General features: G+C 40.2%; 2 protein-coding genes and 2 pseudogenes across 2 annotated transcripts in view; all 4 read right to left on the reverse strand.

The window, feature by feature from the left end:
• Positions 1-3,042, reverse strand: part of LOC134494663 (protocadherin Fat 2-like) — a 61,624-nt gene extending 58,582 nt beyond the window's left edge. The window contains exon 1 of the mRNA XM_063299912.1: positions 502-3,042. Coding sequence (XP_063155982.1) covers positions 502-2,919 — 2,418 coding nt within the window. The 5' untranslated portion in view covers positions 2,920-3,042. The remainder of the gene's footprint in view (positions 1-501) is intronic.
• Positions 3,043-4,538: 1,496 nt separating this feature from the next.
• Positions 4,539-5,896, reverse strand: LOC134494664 (putative protocadherin beta-18; annotated as a pseudogene).
• A 1,686-nt stretch (positions 5,897-7,582) lies between these two features.
• Positions 7,583-13,472, reverse strand: LOC134494665 (uncharacterized; annotated as a pseudogene).
• A 2,619-nt stretch (positions 13,473-16,091) lies between these two features.
• LOC134494666 (protocadherin Fat 4-like) overlaps positions 16,092-20,387 on the reverse strand; it is a 29,967-nt gene continuing 25,671 nt past the window's right edge. The window contains exon 4 of the mRNA XM_063299913.1: positions 16,092-16,169. Within this exon, the coding sequence (XP_063155983.1) occupies positions 16,092-16,169 (78 nt within the window). The remainder of the gene's footprint in view (positions 16,170-20,387) is intronic.

Consider the following 20,387-nt stretch of genomic DNA (forward strand, 5'->3'; position numbering starts at 1 on the left):
GGCCCCTCATAGACCTGAAACCAATGGCCTATAGGAATTCTACCTGACTGATGAGATGCTCCAACAGAGAGTCTGCCAACTTTTAAGTCCATGCCATTGGAGTAACAGGAACTGTAAAGGGATGCTATTAAGTACTTTTAACCATTAGTTAGCTGCAAAGTGTTATGTATTAGAGGGCCTGCTTTACAGAGCACATTAGAGCACTGACTTGTTTCTCAAAATAGATTGCATCATTAATTTTCCTATCCAATTTTAGGCTAGTGCATGAGGTGTAAATCAAATAATACAGATATAACTGGAAATGGCGGTGGGGGAGAAGCAGTTTAAAACAATGCAGAAAATATACAGGAATTCTGATCTGTACCCTCAACTAAATTTTAAAATAAAGTTACCTATTTCTTTAATAGGTTATTAGTAAGTTGCTCAGGAATAACCAATAGAGCAAAAAAGAAAAGGAGAATAAAAAGGAAGAAGATGGATTAATCGCATGGTTTTCCTCACCTCTTTCTTTGCACCATCACCAGCAATATGCTCAGGTGTGTCTTGAGGGCCAGAGGAAGTCTTATAGTTCCCTGGGACGTTAACATCACCCACCGAAAACACAGGAATGAAAGGCCTGAGAAATCGGAACTCGCTACTTAAGGATCCACCAGTCAAACAAACATCGTAACGGTAAGCCCTGGAAAGTGACCCATTCTGTGAATCAGCACAGTTCTCTGGGGTATCGGCACTGGCAGGTGGGAAGTGAGGAGGCGCAGCACTGAAGGTGCTTTGGGGATCCTTCTTGAGGACTTTGACCACAATGAACACAACAATACAGAACAGGAACACAAAGGAGACTGCGGCCAAGCAGATCACCAAATACGTGGTCAAAGTTTTATCTTCTTCTGGTTCTTGCACACTGACATCCACCCTCCTCAGGAAGGGATCCGAAAAGCCATCCACAAGAAGAACGTTAAGCGATGCAGTGCTGGTCTGGGGAGGAAGACCGTTGTCCCTGACCAGTATCACTAGCCTCTGTCTGTTTGTGTCTCGCTCGTTCAGGGCTCTCCTCGCTTTCACTTCCCCATTCTGCGCTCCTATGCTGAAAAGGGCTGGGTCCGTGGCCTTCAGCAATTCATAGGAAAGCCAAGCGTTTTGACCAGAATCTCCATCCACTGCAACCGCCTTGGTGACCAGATAGCCGGCCTCAGCCGACTTGGGAACCAGCTCATTGCATGGGGACGTGCTGTTCTGGAGGGGATACAGGAAGAAGGGAGCGTTGTCGTTTTCATCTATGACGATGATTCGGACAATCACCTCTGAGCTCAGGGAAGGAGAACCACCATCAGTCGCCTTCACAGTAACCCTGAAGTCTCTTATCTGCTCATAGTCCAGGGATCGGAGGGCATACACGTTTCCAGTTTCAGAGTTGACCGAGATGGAAGAGGGCACTAGGACATCACCCTTCTCAGGCAAAAGAGAGTAAGTCACTTTAGCATTCAGATTTGTGTCCAGATCCACAGCGTGGACTGAGCCGATGAGCAAGCCTGGGATATTATTCTCCCAGATCTGCATGTCATATAAAGACTTTCCAAAAAGCGGAGGGTTGTCATTGACATCAGAGATCTGAATATTAATCATTCTTGTTGAAGTGAGCCTAGGAGAGCCCCAGTCAATGGCTGTGATGGTGATGTTGTACTCAGCAAGGGTCTCCCTGTCTAGGGGACTTTGGAGCACCAGCTGATAAAAGTTGTTTGTGGTGGCTTTCAGCACAAAAGGGAGGTTCATCTCCATGGAGCAGACCGTTTTGCTGTTGTCTCCAGAGTCTTGGTCTCTAACACTGAAGAGGGCCACCATTGTGTCTGGGGGAGAATCCTCCTTTAAGATGCTGGTCAGAGTTATGATGGACACTTCTGGGGCATTGTCATTCACGTCTTCAATCTCTATCAGTACCTTGCAGTGCCCTGAAAGTCCCCCACTATCTGTTGCTCTGATGTTCATGCTATAACTCTTAACTTTCTCAAAATCAATCTGTCCCCAAACGGTGATTTCTCCAGTCCTTTCATTTAAATGTAACAAATTATTTATTCTTTCAGGCACTTGGTCGAATGAGTAGAGGATCTGTGCATTCGAACCAAAATCAAGATCTGTAGCTTCCACTTTAGTCACCAGCGTTCCCTTAACAATGTTCTCCTTTATTTTTACTTTATATTCAGACTTACTAAACTGAGGGAAGTTATCATTAATATCTAAAACATTGATATTAATTTGCATTGTGCCAGTTTTTTGTGGCACTCCTCCATCAATAGCCATCAGAGTCAGTCCAAGATGTGGCACCTTCTCCCTATCTAGCATTTTTTTCAAAGCAAGATACATATTGTTACTTCCATCTTCCTGCTTATGTACTTCAAGTTGAAAATGCTCATTGGGACTGAGAGTATAGTTGCGAATGCTATTCTCTCCCAGATCCTCATCTTGAGCAGATTCCAAGCGGAATGTTGTACTTTGAGGAACATTCTCGGGAATGTCCAGCTCCACTTTGTTTTTCCAAAATTTGGGAGCATTGTCATTCACATCTTCTATTTTGATTTCAATATTAAAGATGTCTAAGGGGTTTTCCAGCACAATTTGAGATCGAAGTAAACAAGGGTCATTCTGGCCACATAAAGCTTCTCTGTCTATTTTATTATGAACCAACAAATTCCCAGTAGGGATGTTAAGGTGGAAATATTCCTGAGTGCCCTCAGAAACCAGATGTGCTTTGCGTTTCAAGAGCTCCCCAGTTTTCAGTTTTAAATCCTTAAGCACATTAGCCACCAGAAATCCGTTTTTCTTTTCTTCAAGGACAGAAAAGTGAATTGAAGTACACATTACTCTAAAGAATGAGAAAAAAAGAAGGAAATACAGACCTTGTCTTTTCCAAAAGCGGTTTTCCATGATTCCAATCTCTTCCTTACAAGATCAAATTCTGCCCCAGTGGAAAACTTCTGGCTTCCTTCTTTTGCAATTTAATTCTACAAATCCTTTTTATTATTCTTTATTTGTTGCTTTCTTCTATCAACTGTGTTTATCTGATTCCCCTCTTGTTCAGTTTTATCTGTTTACTGAATAGCTTTTCTAGTGTGCAAATTAGAAAAAGATGCAGAATAGAATTGAATTTCTTTGTTAATACTGCCACCACGTGGTTCATCCTGAGAAAAACATAGTTTTAGTCTGGTCCCAGAATGATAGTGTTAGATTCAATTCATCCTTATCTACCTACCATATTACCAGTTGGTCATTCAAACATAAGACAATTATTCCTCCAATTATATTAATAAAAACAAAGAAACAGAAGAGTTACCAGCACAATACACTTCACGTTTTGTTCCTACAGGTTGTAACCCAGTACTTTCAAGATATACTTTTGAAGAACTATTTTATCAACCCATCAAATGCTCAACTTACACTAAAAGCACTGGGTATTCTGTTAAGATCAATACTATCCAGGAGGCAACCTCATATTTGGTCTCCTTCCCCATGTCTCCTCATGCTGTAGAAAGTGCATTTTTTTCTTAGTAACCCACCCTGAATTCTGCACAGCACATATTCTTCTTCTAACATTTTTCAAGGGGAATATTTCTACATTACTCCAATTTCTTCATACTTTTGTATATGCTCACAACATTTCCAGTATCCATAGAGTTGATATATCTAAGTGCTGAATCACATTTTTCTACTCTCACTTCCACAACTCAGAGATGAACTTTGAATGTAAGGTACATTAAAAAAAACCTTTCTATTTACAGTCCATATACTAAGGAAATTGTTCAACTGTCCACTAACTTCTCCAGAAGGCACATGTTATGTCTACAACAAGCACACTGATTGTATGGTGAGATGGATATGGAAGCAATATCTTGTAAAGTTCTTTTATATTGCCACAGGGATTTTTTTTTTCAGATTCAAGCCAGTTTGGTCTTAGTGGTTAAGACACCAGGCTAGAAACCAGGAGACTGTGACTTCTAGTCCCACCTTAGGCATGAAAGTTGGATGGGTGACTTTGGGCCAGTCACTCTCTCTCAGTCCAACTCACCTCACACAGCGTTGTTGTTATGGGGAAAATAGAAGGAGGAAGGAGTATTAGGTATATTCCCTGACTTGAGTTATTTATAAAAATAATACAAGCGGAATAAAAAAATCTTTAAAAAAACAATAAAGAGTCAGATGCAGTAAGAGTGATCTCTGGATGGTAGCAGATGTTTTGGTCACACCTTGGAGGACAGCAAGAAAAATAATTCGTTAGTTGGTAAGAAAGCATCCCTGCATTTCCCACTAAGTCAATTGTATAGAACAAAGCAGAATAAATTCCAGTTCAGGAACTAAAATAGATGTAAACCAATACAAATTTGTTAGTGCATAATGGCATGAACTAGTTCTCTGGAGACTGCTCCTGAGGTACCTCAATAGACAATATTTTATTTTTTTCCTGTTTTCTGAGTCATTCAAAATGTATGGATTTATAACTTAATTATATCAATAGATTATTCTCTCTTAATTATATGAATAGATTATTCTCATATCTGCTCTCTTTCCACCAATTGATAAGGGAGATCATGGGAATAATTTCTAATCAGTGGATTCAGTAGTGTTTTAGGTTGCTCCATAGTAAAAACAGGAAAGAGAGGTCTAAGGAACTTGAACTCACTGCTCAGAGAGCCATCGGCTAAGCACATCTCATAGCTGTAGGCCTGGGAAGGTGTCCCAATATTAGGATCCACACAGTTCTCTTGCAAATTCGCTCCCATGAGGAAATTCAATGAAGAATTAGAACATCCTATACACTTCTTTCATTTCTACATCTTGGAAGCCACAAACACCATGACAGAAAGGAGGAATATGGATGAGATGGCAACCAAGCAGATAATCAAATACATTGTTACAGTATGATCTTGCTCCTGCAGGACTTCACCTTTAGGATTATCCATAATTTTCATATAAGGATCTGAGAAGCCATCCACTAAAATAATTCTTAGTGAGGCAGAGGCAGACTGAGGATGGTTCTTCATCGGCCTCGTGGTCTTCACTTCCCCGTACTGAGTCCCCATAGTGAAGAGACTTGGATCTGTGGCCTTCAGCAACTGATAGGAAAGCCAAGAATTCTGCCCCGAATCTCTGTCCACTGCCACCACTTTGGTGACCAGGTAGCCCGTCTCTGCTGCCCTGGGAACCAGATCACTTGATGGAGAAGTGCTGTTCTGAAGTGGGCAGAGGATGAAGGGGGCATTGTCATTTTCATCTGTGATAAGAACTCGGACCATTGTTTGTGAGCTCAGTGGAGGAGAGCCTTTATCTACAGCCCTCACCGTCACCTGGAAGTCTTGTATGTCCTCATAATCTATAGATTGAATGACATACAGGTTCCCAGTCTCAGAGATGATAGAGATATAAGAAGATACAGGCCCATCCCTGATCTTTCCAGGCAAGACCAAATAAGTCACTTTGGTGTTCTGTTCTGTGCCCACATCAACAGCATGGACTGATTCAATGAGCAGACCTGGAATGTTGTTTTCTTGTAAGTGGGTATTATAGAAAGCTCTTTCAAACATTGGAGGGTTATCATTGACATCTGAATGTTAATAACTGTCATTGAGGTGAGCCTGGGAGAGCCTTGGTCAGTGGCTGTGATGGTGATATTATATTCTGACATTTGTTCCCTGTCCAATGGCTGTTGAGTCACCAGCTGGTAATAATTGTTCTCAGTGGGTTTTAGGATAAAGGGCAGGTTTGCGTCACTGTTGCAGGCAGTTCTACCATTGTCTCCAGAGTCTTGATCATTGATACTGAACACAGCCACCAGTGTTTCTGGGCGAGAGTTTTCTGGTAAGGGGCTGGTGATGGATGATATTGTTATTTCTGGAGCATTGTCATTCATTGTCATTCCTGAAAGATGTTGCTGCTGTTTGTGGGGCAATTGATCTGGCTTGATTCTGGTCCCAACTTTAACTCTGAATGGGGTTGCACTCCCCTAAAGAAGCAGGTCAGCAATTTGGGGATCCTTCTTGATTCATAGCTCCTGCTAAAATAGAAGATGAAGGCTGTGGCTGGATAACTTTTTGGTGACTCTTTGGACCTGGAAGCTTGAACATTGACCTGTACTTTTATCACCTCAAGGACAGATTATTGTAACATGCTCTCTTTTTGAAACTGACTGCATGCAGCAGCCTATCTGCTAATTGAGGACAGGAAATTTAGAAATATTATACCTACACTATTGTTGCTGCAATGGCTGATGGTTTTCTTCAGGTCTTGGCACTCACATGTCTACAGGATTACTTTTTCAGCCCAGATTTGGCTTGCTCCAAACAGTGTCTAAGGGAGGATATGCTTAGGAGGGTTGAGGATAACTCAATAATACACCTTTTTAGTGGCAGGCTCCACACTTTGGGATGACTTGTCTCCTGAGATACGTTGCGTTCTCAGAAGTAGGTGGTCTGTAAATACTGCATATACGTGTATGTGAATATATACATGTGTGTGTATGTAAAGCTCTATCATCTCTCTCTCTCTCTGCAATTAAATGTGTGTTACTGCAACAATAGGCTTGAATAATGGAATAAACTGATATCTAGAAAGGGTCAGTAATTCAGGGAAAGCCAACTACCCCCACAAGGAATAAGGAAAGGAGAAACACTAGAAAGAAAAACCAACGAAGCGGAGGGGCCAAATGTAGATCACTGGTTCTTTCTATAATTAGGAATATTTAGCAAGGTGTGGTATAAGAAATAACTCAGTTGTCTGTAATATATCTTGGACTGCTAGTTACACCTTCTAAAAGAAATAGTATTTCATCAGGAAAGAAGGAATTTCAGAATCAAAGCAAAATCAAAGTGGAATCAAATATTTCTCTCAGGGAAAGCAATTTCTAAACAACTTGCACTTCGGTCCTAAGCCAGTATATTAATTAATTACTTATATGGCACATTGGTTGAGAGAAGAAAAATGAGGGCATCTCTCCCAGTTTTATCTGTGGGCTACTATATGATACAGCAATCTGGGAGTAGAAGATGAGGAAGGCTTGTGGCAACAGGTCTCAATTTTCCCTACATGCAGACCACTACCTGAGTACTGAAAGCTTTTAAGGATGGCCACCAAAGCCAGGGGTTGAAAATGTGATATCTGCAGGTAATAGTCATCATGAAAGTACCGTACATGATTGGTTATTGTCTCATTCATGTTTTTCCATATATTGCCACTGGTGCAAATGCTACATAAGCACATACCTTTACCTTAACCATATGGCCTACTTTGTGTAAGATACTAAGACAGTTCCAATTCATAAAACACACTAAAATGCAAAATCTGTTTAACACAACATAATTTCTGAATTTATATAAAATGCTATGCCCAACTAAGTATCATGAATTAATGTGATGCTTGGTACATATAACATGCTAAGTTATAAAAAGAGAGTTATTGCTGTTTCAATTTATTCTACTTTATTCTATGTTAGAGTATTATACAAACCAAGCCTTAAGTAACTACAGGATACTCACAGAAAAAAGTGATATAAAACAATACAGAAAAAGAAAGAAAAGAAAAAGAAAAGAAATGTGTACTTTCAACTAAAAATTAACTCATCCTTTAATTGGTTATTTGCAGTCTGATGAGCAGTATCTTGGAAACCAGATGTTCTGTGGCTCTCTGGAATGTTTATATCTCCTAAAGAAAACACAGGAATGAAGGGCCTGACAAATTGGAACTAACTACTTAAGGATCCACCAATCAAACAAACATCATAATGTTAAGTCCTAGAAAGTGACCCATTCTGTGAATCAGCACACTTTCCAGAGGTATTAGCATTCAGAGGTGAGAAGTAAGGTGGTACAACAGTAAAATTTCCTCTGGGATCCTTCTTGCAGATTTTGACCACAATAAACACAACACTACAGAACAGGAACACAAAGGAGACTGCAGCCAAGCAGATCACCAAATACGTGGTCAAAGTTTTATCTCCTTCCGGTTCTTGCACACTGACATCCACCCTCCTCAGGAAGGGGTCCGAAAAGCCATCCACAAGAAGAACGTTAAGCGACGCAGTGCTGGTCTGGGGAGGAAGACCGTTGTCCCTGACCAGTATCACTAGCCTCTGTTTGTGTCTCGCTCGTTCAGGGCTCTCCTGGCTTTCACTTCCCCATTCTGCGCTCCTATGCTGAAAAGGGCTGAGTCCGTGGCCTTCAGCAATTCATAGGAAAGCCAAGCGTTTTGACCAGAATCTCCATCCACTGCAACCACCTTGGTGATCAGATAGCCGGCCTCGGCCGACTTGGGAACCAGCTCATTGCATGGGGACGTGCTGTTCTGGAGGGGATACAGGAAGAAGGGAGCGTTGTCGTTTTCATCTATGACGATGATTCGGACAATCACCTCTGAGCTCAGGGAAGGAGAACCACCATCAATCGCCCTCACAGTAACCCTGAAGTCTTTTACCTGCCCATAGTCCAGGGATCGGAGGGCATACACGTTTCCGGTTTCTGAGTTGACTGAGATGGAAGAGGGCACTAGGACATCACCACCCTCCCCTGGCAATAGTGAGTAAGTCACTTTAGCATTCAGCTTTGTGTCCAGATCCACAGCGTGGACTGAGCCGATGAGCAAGCCTGGGATATTATTCTCCCAGATCTGCATGTCATATAAAGACTTTCCAAAAAGCGGAGGGTTGTCATTGACATCAGAGATCCAAACCTTAATCATTCTTGTTGAAGTGAGCCTAGGAGAGCCCCAGTCAATGGCTGTGATGGTGATGTTGTACTCAGCAAGGGTCTCCCTGTCTAGGGGACTTTGGAGCACCAGCTGATAAAAGTTGTTTGTGGTGGCTTTCAGCACAAAAGGGAGGTTCATCTCCATGGAGCAGACCGTTTTGCTGTTGTCTCCAGAGTCTTGGTCTCTAACACTGAAGAGGGCCACCATTGTGTCTGGGGGAGAATCCTCCTTTAAGATGCTGGTCAGAGATATGATGGACACTTCTGGGGCATTGTCATTCACGTCTTCAATCTCTATCAGTACGTTGCAGTGCCCTGAAAGTCCCCCTCCATCTGTTGCTCTGATGTTCATGCTATAACCTTTTTCTTTTTCATAATCCATCTGTCCCCAAACGGTGATTTCTCCAGTGATTTCATTTAAAAAGAACAAATGGTTTATTCTTTCAGGGACTTGGTGAAAAGAATGTGCCTGTTTTTTGTGGCGTTCCTCCATCGATGGCCGTTAGTCAACTGAAGGTGCGGAATCTTCTCCCTGTCTAGTGGTTTCTGCAGAATAAGGTCAACGTTCTTCTTTTCATGTTCATCAATCTGTACTTCTAATGTGAAATGTGAATTTTTAGTCAGTGTGTATTTCTGGATACCACTTTTTCCTAGATCAGCATCTTGAGCAGACTCCATCAGAATTTGGGTATTCACTGGACACGTTCAGACATTTGTATGGTGAATATATTTTTTGTAAAGTTAGGAACATTATCATTCACGTCTTCTATCTCTATTTCAATACTATGGAGTTCTAATGGCTTTTCTAGTACAGCTTGAGATAAAGGTAAACAAGGTTCCTTTTGGCCACAGAAAGCTTCTCTGTTTATTTTATCATTTATCAACAGATTCCCAGTTCAGATATCAAGGTGGAAATATTCCTGAGTGCTGCCAGAAATTAAACAGGCTCTGCGAGTGGAGAGTTCTTCTTTTTTCAGTTTCAAATCCTGCAGTACATTAGCCACTACAAACCCACTTTTCTTTTCTTCAGGGACAGAATAGCAAACTGAAATACGCAGTGTTCCAAAAAGACTGAGGAAAAGCAAAAGACACAGACCTTGTGTGTCCCTGATGAAGTGATCTTCCATTGTGTAGGAAATTTCTTTTTCTTCAGTTTTTGCCCCAGATATAAGCTTCTTAACTTTTATCCAGTGATAATGTCTGCCAATAGGGAAAAAAGTTTTGTTGCGCAGTGTGGATGCTCAATTCCATTGAAATTTTGCGCATAACAGAGTTTTTGTTTCATTCACATCTCTGACAATCATTTCCTCAGCATTCCTCAAAGACAACATTCTGAGTGTCTATTAATATGTTAGCCTGTGCTGCCACTACATGGAAACAAATCACTCCTGTATTTCTGATTGTATGGCACCTGTCTTCACAATAGACTTAACTTCAAAAGCTGAGATGTATTGCTTAGTTATTTGGAACATATTACTTTATTTAAAAAATCCAGCAAGAGTTAGTAAAGTTTCTGGAAAACATAGTTATACTTACGATCTTTAACTGAGAATGTACTGAATGCTTTGTGTTATAAATATACTATATTTTGATTTTAGCGTCACTACCTTTTTGTGTTCTCTTTATTAAAAACAGGCAACTTTTGAAATTGGGCTATTTATGTGAAATTTCGAGTTAACCTCTGTGGTATTTTGTTAAAGAAGAAATTCTATCATGAAGAAGATTTTTAAAAAATACATTTAGGTGCCCGTTCCCCCAACGAATGTATTTTGATTTCCTCCACATCTGTTTATTTCTTATTTTTCTCTCTGTTTTTAGTTGATACCACTCACTCTTTCACTAGCAGAAATAGTTTGGAAAGACTTATTCATGGAAATGTATGACATTACTCATAACAGAACAGAAAAGAATAATAAAATCATTAATTTCCCTAAATTTATAAAAGAAAAAAAATGATATAAAGTATTTTTAAGGTATTTGTATGTTACAATAACAGAAGAAAAAGAGAAGCATTCCAAAGTCAAATTTATATTTTTTCAAATGTATTAAATTTAGGTCTATATTTTACAGAATAACAGCACAAATTCAAGAAAAAATAAAAATATAAGATAAAGTACAATGGAAAGTTGCCAATACTATTTGCAATTTCACCATATAGCAAAAAATCCAAAAATATTCTCACCTGGCATATAGATTTTGTTTCTGCTTCATGACCAGAATGTTCTGCAGATCTAGCTCTTGGATTCACTTGGGTGCAAGTAGGATCCATTGAAAAAACAGGAAACAGAGGCCTGAGAAATCTGAACTCACTATTCAAGGACCCACCAGCTAAACACACCTCATAATTGTAGGCCTGACAATATGTGTCAGAACTAGGATCTCCACAATTCTCTTGCAAATTCTGTCCCGCAGGGAAATTAGATGCAGAGGTTCCTATTAATTTCTGTCGTTTCTGAAACTTGGTTGCAATAAACACCATGGCAGAAAGGAGGAAAATGGATGAGATGACGACCAAGCAGATAATCAAATACATTGTCAGGGTATCATCTCCCTCCTGTGGGACTTCACCCTTAGGATTATCCATAATTTTCATGTAAGGATCTGAGAAGCCGTCCACTAGAAGAATTCTCAGTGTGGCAGAGACAGACTGAGGAGGACGGCCATTATCTCTAACTGCCACAACAAGAGTGTGTTTGAAATTATCGCGGTTGGTCACCGGCCTCGTGGTCTTCACTTCCCCGTTCTGAGTCCCCACAGTGAAGAGACTTGGATCTGTGGCCTTCAGCAACTGATAGGAAAGCCAAGAATTCTGCCCTGAATCTCTGTCCACTGCCACCACTTTGGTGACCAGGTAGCCCGTCTCTGCTGCCCTGGGAACCAGATCACTTGATGGAGAAGTGCTGTTCTGAAGTGGGCAGAGGATGAAGGGGGCATTGTCATTTTCATCTGTGATAAGAACTCGGACCATTGTTTGTGAGCTCAGTGGAGGAGAGCCTTTATCTACAGCCCTCACCGTCACCTGGAAGTCTTGTATGTCCTCATAATCTATAGATCGAACAGCATACAAGTTCCCAGTTTCAGAGTTGATGGAGATGTAAGATGATACAGGCCCTTCCCTGATCTTTCCAAGGAAAAGCAAGTAAGTCACTTGGGCGTTCTGCTCTGCATCCAGATCAACTGCATGGACTGACCCAATGAGCAGACCTGGAATGTTATTTTCTCGTAAGTGGAAATCATAGAAAGATCTTTCAAATACTGGAGGGTTGTCATTAACATCTGAAATTTGAATGTGAACAATTCTCATTGAAGTAAGTCTGGGAGAGCCTTGGTCAGTGGCCGTAATGGTAATGTTATATTCTGACACTTGTTCTCTGTCCAATGGCCAGTGGGTCACAAGCTGGTAATAATTGTTCTCAGTGGGTTTTAGCATAAAGGGTAGGTTTGAATCAATGTCACAAGTAGTTCTGCCATTGTCCCCAGCGTCCTGGTCTGTGACACTGAAGACGGCCACTACTGTTTCTGGGGGAGAATCTTCCGGTAATGGCTTAGTGACAGATGACAGGGTTACTTCTGGGGCATTATCATTTTCATCCTTGATGTCCACAAGTACTTTGCAGTAAGCAGAAAGTCCCCCTCCATCTGAGGCTTTGATGTTCAGTTCATAATTACTGTTTTCTTCATAATCAATTTTCCCTACAAGAGTAATTTCTCCAGTATGATTGTTTAATTTGAATGATTTAAGCACATTTCGTGGTACTTGGCTAAAAGTGTACGTGATGTCAGCATAAGCACCCTTATCGTCGTCACTGGCTGCAACTTTAGTGACCAACGAACCTGGTGGGCTGTTTTCTACAAGCTGCACTTTGTACACAGATTGTTCAAAATGGGGAACATTGTCATTTGCATCTAAAATATCAATTATTATTTGCACTGTACCAGTTCTCCTTGGGATCCCTCCATCCACCGCTTCTAGAATTAGGGTAATCTGAGGAATTGTCTCACGGTCTAATGCTTTCTCTAAAACCAGCTCTGCATATTTGCTACCATCAGCGTGAGTTCGTACATCTAGCTTAAAATGTTCATTAGGAGCAAGCGTATAATTCTGAACATCATTTTCTCCTTTGTCTAAATCTTCAGCCCTTTCCAAAGGGAATCGGGTCTTTGTTGGAATGTGCTCAGATATTTCAAAAAGGAACTCAGTTTTAGAGAATTTGGGAATGTTATCATTCACATCTTCTATCTGAACTTCAGTTCTGAATACTTGCAATGAGTTTTCTAGCACAATTTCAGAGAATAGAATACAAGGGTCATTCTGACCACACAGAGCCTCTCGGTCTATTGTATCCTTTAATATTAGGTTCCCAGAATGAAGATCCAGCTGGAAATACTCTTTAGAGCCCTTAGGAACTAGCTTGGCTTTCCTAGCAGACAATTCCTTTACATCTATTTTCAAGTCTTTCAGCACATTAGCTACTACAAACCCGGTTTTCTGTTCTTCAGGCACTGAATAACGCAAAGACTCTCCCATTTCTACACACATATGTAAATACAGAAAAAAAGCCCAAACTTGCCTTTTAATGCAACCTCTTTCCATTGTCCCAGGATCACTTTAATGCAGAATGGAAACACCAGATTCACTGTCCACAGTTAATCCTCCCACAAAACCTTTGTCTTATCCTACCTCTGTATCTTGAACTGGGTGTATTTTTCTCCCCAGATTCCTTAAGATCTGCTTTTCATAAAGCTCTGTTGCCTTTCCCTTTGAGGTCCGTGTGCATAATAATGACTTACTTACGTAGACCTCCAGAAGAGCGGTTGGTCGTTGGATATTGTTCTGTGTTATGCAATAGCACCACCGTGTGCTGCATTTGTGATACAACATGATCCTTCACCTTCAAATCTTCTGCAGTAAAGATGTAAATTGTACATTTGTACATACATCCATTGTAAGTACTTGCTTAACATTCTCTCTAAACACAAGACACTTTATTTTGATTCTTTTATTCATTTACTTTGGTAATAGTAGTTTTTTAGGGCTAGAAATTTTACCTTAAAATGAGAAACATCACTGCTTTCTCAGAGGCTGTAACTTGATTATTCTGGTATGCTCATAGTTGCTAAGCTGCTAAAACCTCATCAAGATATTTCAATTATAACTATTGGTTATTTGGTGTTTTACCTCTTTAAGAGGAAAGCTAATAGGACTGCCAGAAGCAGAAGCCTGCATGACTTTCTCTTTCCTGTGCCTTACTGGATACTCTGGGGCAACATCACCTTAGTCACTCATTTGTTAACTTCATGGGACTTATCTAGACCCAGAACATGTACATGAGCCTTGTACTAAGCATGATTAGAACTGCTAGCTTTCTTGAGTACATTTGGGAAGAAAAGGCAGAATCTATTAAATATGAATATAGCTATTAAAGAAATACATTTCCTTACCTTCATTCAATTATGTAACACTGCTAAGTCTAGCTTGCTCTGCTCTCTAGTCATTTCACAAGCCTTGGCTATTTTCGCTGTAGAGTTCTTCAGAATACAGGAGAAAGCACTAATTTCTGCACAGCCTTGTGCCATGTTGCCTCAGCAGCAAAGGCCTCTCTAACAGTTGAGTGCCCTCCCAAGTGGAATCAAACAGGAAAATGAGCCGCTTGGTATAACAACACTGTAAACTACACCACAGATTCCTCCAAATCCTCAGTCAATTGCAGTGCTGGTACAACCAGCTTCACTCATAAAATACATACACTGTATTTTCCTAAAAAGAAAACAAAAGTAAACAACATACCTAGACTGGATAACAGTACTAGATTACTCCCCAAAGTTATATAATGCATCACTGTTTTTCCTCCCTGTTAAGAGTTCAGTATAACATATTCTCAGCTACCAAGCTATTTATCATAATGACAGAATACCAGATGCATTAATAGGATAATTTCTTATATTTTTAAGCTGAGAAAGAAAAATCACTGCTATGTAAAAATAAGAAACTGTATATGAGTTGGGAATATTACAAACTCCTGTTTTATTTTTGTTTTGGGGTAGATACCTTGAAAGCCTGAAATTTACTTCCTGCCATGGAAAATTTAAATTACAAATTAACTGGGCACCTCCTTCTCCAGTCAGCATGTATGTCAATAATTGCCAGCACTGATCTTTCATTGGTTAAATCACGGCCCTGTCTAAGCGATGGGATCCAGAGTGTACCCACTCTGCCTGATCTCACCAGACAGATAGTAATTAGAGACAAGTGGTCCCTAAGACAGACAGGCCCTATACCATGAAAGGCTTTATAGATAATAACCAGAGACCTAAATTGCACCCAGAAGCCAACTGGTAACTAGTGCAGCTTGCAGACCTGCGGAGACACACGAGCATAACATGACCCACCCATCAATCCTGCTCCATTGCATTCTGGATGGCCATAGCTTCTGGGTGTCTTCAAGGGCAGCCCCACGTATAGCACACTACAGCAACCCAATTGTGAGGGAACTGGGGCTTGTGTGACCATCTGAAGGGCCAACCTAGGAACAGTGTGCACTAGATGAACCCGTGGAAAGGTCCTCTTGGCTACAGCTGCCACCTGGTCTTCAAGCAGAATTACAAAAGCATCTGTTTGGTTAGCAAAATATTTTCTGTCATTTGAGGAGGCTTTAGTAGGAAGGAACTTATTCTGATCCACTTTCATCTAATATACAGCAATGGATTTGTTTAAATGTAGCAGATACTATTATTATTGTAGCAGATACTGTATATTCTTATTACAATATATAGACAAGTTTTTTTTTCCTATTAGTATTACCAAGTTGTCTCAGTAATCTATATAGACTTATCTGGGCCATATGATATCAAAACAGCAACTGGCACTGCTGAGTGCCCACCTGAGATGATTGACTGACTGCTTCCTGCTGAACAAGCACAGCCTGCTGAAGAAATTGTGGAAAGAATGTAACGCACCAGCTTCTAAGGAACAAGCACACACAGTGAAAGCTAATAGGAATTTGGCCATGGAATTCAACAGGTATAGTCAAGAAATGAACACTTTTTTTTTTAGTAGGCCCTTAAGAAACAAAGTGAGGATGAATGGACATGCCTCTGCAATGTTTGTGGCATGTTTCTGTTCCCCTGTGAAAACAAATAAAGAAAAAAAAATGAGGATTGGACCAGTGAGTGGCCTTGCTTCAGCCCATAAGAGAGGAAGAAGCTTTATCACATAAAGCAGAGGAGGTGCAACAATAGGAGCTGACTAAGGAAACAACTCCCCATAAGGAGGAGGAACAAAAAAGGAATAAGCCAACTGGAAACAGAAACTTCTGGGACTGAGAAAGAGCTTTGAGATCCTAGCAGAAAATAAGCAAACTCTCAACTTTAAACTGAAGTAGAAGGCATTTGGAACAGGATGCAAGAGGACAAATCGCTGAAATGCAGGGAGGATACAACTGCAGCCTGTGAAAAGAGAAAAGAGAAAAAGAGAAGAGTCTGGAAGCCACTACCAAGAGGAATCAAAACAACTGTATATTGACTGGGCCCACTGACTTTATGAAGGGTGCTGTCTACCAAGAGCATGGATTAGGGATAAGACAAAACAGATTTCAAAACTTTTTACATCCACTGACAATTATTCTTTCCTCTAATTTTCTACATTTATTGGTGACTGGAAAACTCTTATGGACTTTTTGCATAAAAATGAAAAAAATGAACTTGTGATTTATGGCTTTGATGATTAGACAGGATAGATTATAGAAAGAAGAGTATCATGATATAACTTTAGAGAGAGGTTAAAATATAATTGTACATATAACTGCTGTGAAGAATATCAGAAGTCACCCCTTTGTATCTTTTTTTCCTTCCTTTTTCTTTTTTCTTCCTTAGTTTATATTAGTTTGGATTAGTTTTTAACTTCTTCTTTAAAAAGTTTTTTTAAAAAATCATACTAAAAAAATTATTCCTTCCTCTAATTCATGTGGGGACTAAGATAGTGATAAGAGTGGCTCCAATCTTATCTCCATGGACTTTGGATTTTGAAGATCTAAAAAAGAAGCTTAATATTGTGAGAGCTTAGGTGATCTTTTCATCCATCCTTCCAATCCATCAAAGGAGACCATAAAGGGGAGCAGTGACTGACAGTGTCAATAGTATCAGAGATTGGCTTCTGGGCCAATGGACTGGTTATCCATAGCATTGCTGGCATAAAATCGATTGTATCTCAAATGTATGTGGCCAAAGCATTGGAACCTTGATCACAAGGACCATAAACTGCACTATTTAAACACCAGTAATGTTCAGGAAGAACATTGGCTCATCACATTTATTACCTGTCCTTGACTTAGTATTAACCAATAGGATTGTAAAGTAACAGGAGTAGCAGGTACGTTTGGGGAAAATGACCATGTATTGCTGGAGTTCTTGATTTTAAGGGAAAGTAAAGCTGAGCATAGTCAAACATGGATCTTGGACTTTAAAAAAGATGTTAATAAATTCAGGGCAGTGATAAGAATATTATAGCAGAAGAAGCTAATAGAAAAAGGAACTCAAACTGGGTGGGAGTTTCTGAAGAAGGGTTTTCTCAAAACACAATTGTAAACAATTCCAATGGGAAAAAATAAGACAAAGAAACAGTATCGCTACAGAAAAAGCTTTGTGAGAACATATGGTGGAGACAGGTTTTCATGATCTTGTAAACATTTGGTATTCATTGCCTCTACATGAATACTCAGTATGTAAGAGACAAATAAGATGAATGTGAATTAATAATACAAGAATGCAAATAACTAAGACCTGCTGGGATGTGTCCTGTGATTAAAATATGGTAACTGAAGCATACAAAAGGAACAGAAGCAGTACAAAAGTATGAGTTGCAAATGTATATTAGAAATATTCACATCTCTGAATGAACTTTGTAAGAGTGTATGTTCCACCAGGCAATCCTGAAGAGCAGCTTGGAGGGTGTGACTGAAATTTGTGATTCATAGAAACATGGTCAAGGAATGATATGATAAATCATGTATTTCTGTACAGGATACATGATATCCCATACAGAAATACATGATACCAATGGTGAAAGCCTTCTTGAAAGCATTTGGTTTAATATTAGGGGAAAAAGAAATGACACTGCCATAGGGGTGTACTACAGGCCACCCGACCAAGCAGAGGAAATAGATGAACTTTTTGCAAATCAGTTAGCTGAGGTGTCCAGGAAACACACCACTGTAATAATGGGGGACTTTAACTACCCTGACATCAACTGGGAAACAAACACTGCAGGAAGTGGGAGATCGAAGAGATTCCTGATGTGCCTGGCTGTCAAGGTGAAAGGGGGAACTAGAGGGTCAGCTGTTCTGGACTTAATGCCTACTAATAGGGATGAAATGGTTGAGGGAGTAGAAGTTGTAGGAACTCTGGGAGAGAGTGACCATGTCATACTAGGATTCAACGTAATGCAGGCAAGGGTAACTGAACCAAGTCAGATTAATGTTCTAGATTTTAAGAGAGCTGACTTCAGCAAACTAAGAGGAAGAATAGGAAGGATTCCATGGATAGAAATCCTAGAGGGGAAATCAGTTCAGGATGTTTGGAAAATTCTAAAAAAACGAGATAATAAAGGCCCAAACAAAAACAATACCACAGAGTGTCATGAGTACTGATGGTGAGCAAGAAGGGGCCTCTATCCAGGGGGGAAAACGCATGTGTAGTACTGAGGAGTTAAGCAGCCATTCAAAGAGACACAGATCAGACCCGCCTTAACTTTTGGGGTTTATCTGTCTGGGTTTTTCCCACGCTTCTTCAGTTTGTTAGGATTCTGTCTTATGTAGCAGTAATAAACACTAGAGACCTATTCCTCGTCTCAGCGTGATTTCTGACTGTTAGGACACAGAGAAAGAAAAACAAGAGACACCTATCGAGACCAGCATGGTTGCACAGAGAACTCTCTGAAAAACTGAGGGACAAAAAGGACAAGTATAAAAAATGGAAAGAGGGGCTTATAACTAGAGCATAATACCGGCAAATAGCCCAAATGTGCAGTGATGGAGTCAGGAAGGCTAAAGCTCAGAATGAGCTGAGACTTGCAACAAACCACCCAGAGTCCCCCTTTTTGGGGGAGATGGGTGGTGACATAAATTTGAAAAATAAATAAATAAATGCTAAAAACAACAACAAAAAAAGTTTTTTTGATATGTAAGGAGCAAGAGGAAAGTCAAGGGAATTGTTGGTCCACTAGTGGGAGAAGATGGCAAGAAGGTGACGGGCAGCAGGGAGAAAGCAGAACAGCTTAATTCCCTTTTTGCACCTGTCTTTACACAAAAGGAAAAAATAGTCCCACCTGTCAAAAGCGGCACCATGGGAGATAGAAGAAAAATGCAGGTCAAAATAAATAAGGAATTGGTAAAAGAACACCTAGCTGCTTTGAACAAGTTCAAGTCTGCTGGACTGGATGATTTACATCCCAGGGTACTGAAGGAGCTGGTGGATGTGATCTCGGAACCACTGAATGAAATTTTTGAGAGCTCCTGGAGCACAGGAGAACTGTCAGAGGACTGGAAAAGAGCTGGTGTGGCTCCAATTTTTAAAAAGGGGGAAAAAATGGATCCAGGAAACTACAGACCAATCAATGATTGATCGATGACCTCAAATCATGTGTTGGGATTCCTTTTCATGCAGTGGGATCTTTCCATCGCTTGTGACACCAAAGGATATTTTATACAAAGGGACCCAAATATTGTTTCCTATTGTGGTCCAAAAAAAGCTTTTAATGCATGCATCAACTATATGATCCACCATTCTCTGTACACCTGCATAAACAAAACCTTCATCTCCTGAAAGAAACTAGAAGTACACGTACTGTGCATTATGTTGTCTAAGGTGCTATAGATGAACTAGTCCCTGTTTAGGGAGGTATTTCTGAGTAACATACTTCGAGTATGGTTCTGGAGACATCTTTATGTCCTTGTAATTGTCATCCCATCCAACTCACCTTTCTAAAACATTTACAAATATATTTACTGCATTTCCATAATATACTGAAGAAGCTACCAGATGAAATAATGAGATAAAATTAGTCTGGCATGCCCTTTTTTTGGCAAGATACTCAAGGATTGATAATTTATGGTTTGCTGTAGAATTTCTAAGGTATCACTATCAGACTGACTGGTCTAGGGTTTCCTGAGATATGCTTTCTCACCCTTTTTCTACAAAAGGACAGTATTTGACCTGCTCCAGTGATCTAGCATTTTACCAGTTCTCCAAGATTTCTAAAGTAAAAAACTAGCCAGACAATGAATATGTTTCCTCTGTATCCTCAGGTGTAATTCTTGTGGCCCTGGAGACTGAAACTCTTTTAAACAGTTTAGGCATTCCCTGACCATCTAAATATCATTTTTGCCCTTTTATGCTGTCTGATCTGTAGAACAGAGAAATGGCCCAGGAGGTTGGCATTGTTGCTCCTAGCTGACCTCTTTTCTCTTTAAGAATCAAATATTCTGTAGGGAACTGAGAGCAATGGATCATAGAGGAAGATAGCTAGAGTACAAGGATGCCAGAACAGTTGCAGCTTGCTGAGATCAGTTTGCATTGTTTTTGCAGATAAAGTCTGCCTAGATTTCAACTACCCTGGAGAAGGTGCTGAGTGGAGGGCAAAAGGAAAAGGGGCCGACCAAGGGCAAGGTG

Source organism: Candoia aspera, chromosome 3, assembly GCF_035149785.1.
Source record: "Candoia aspera isolate rCanAsp1 chromosome 3, rCanAsp1.hap2, whole genome shotgun sequence".
NCBI lineage: Eukaryota > Metazoa > Chordata > Lepidosauria > Squamata > Boidae > Candoia > Candoia aspera.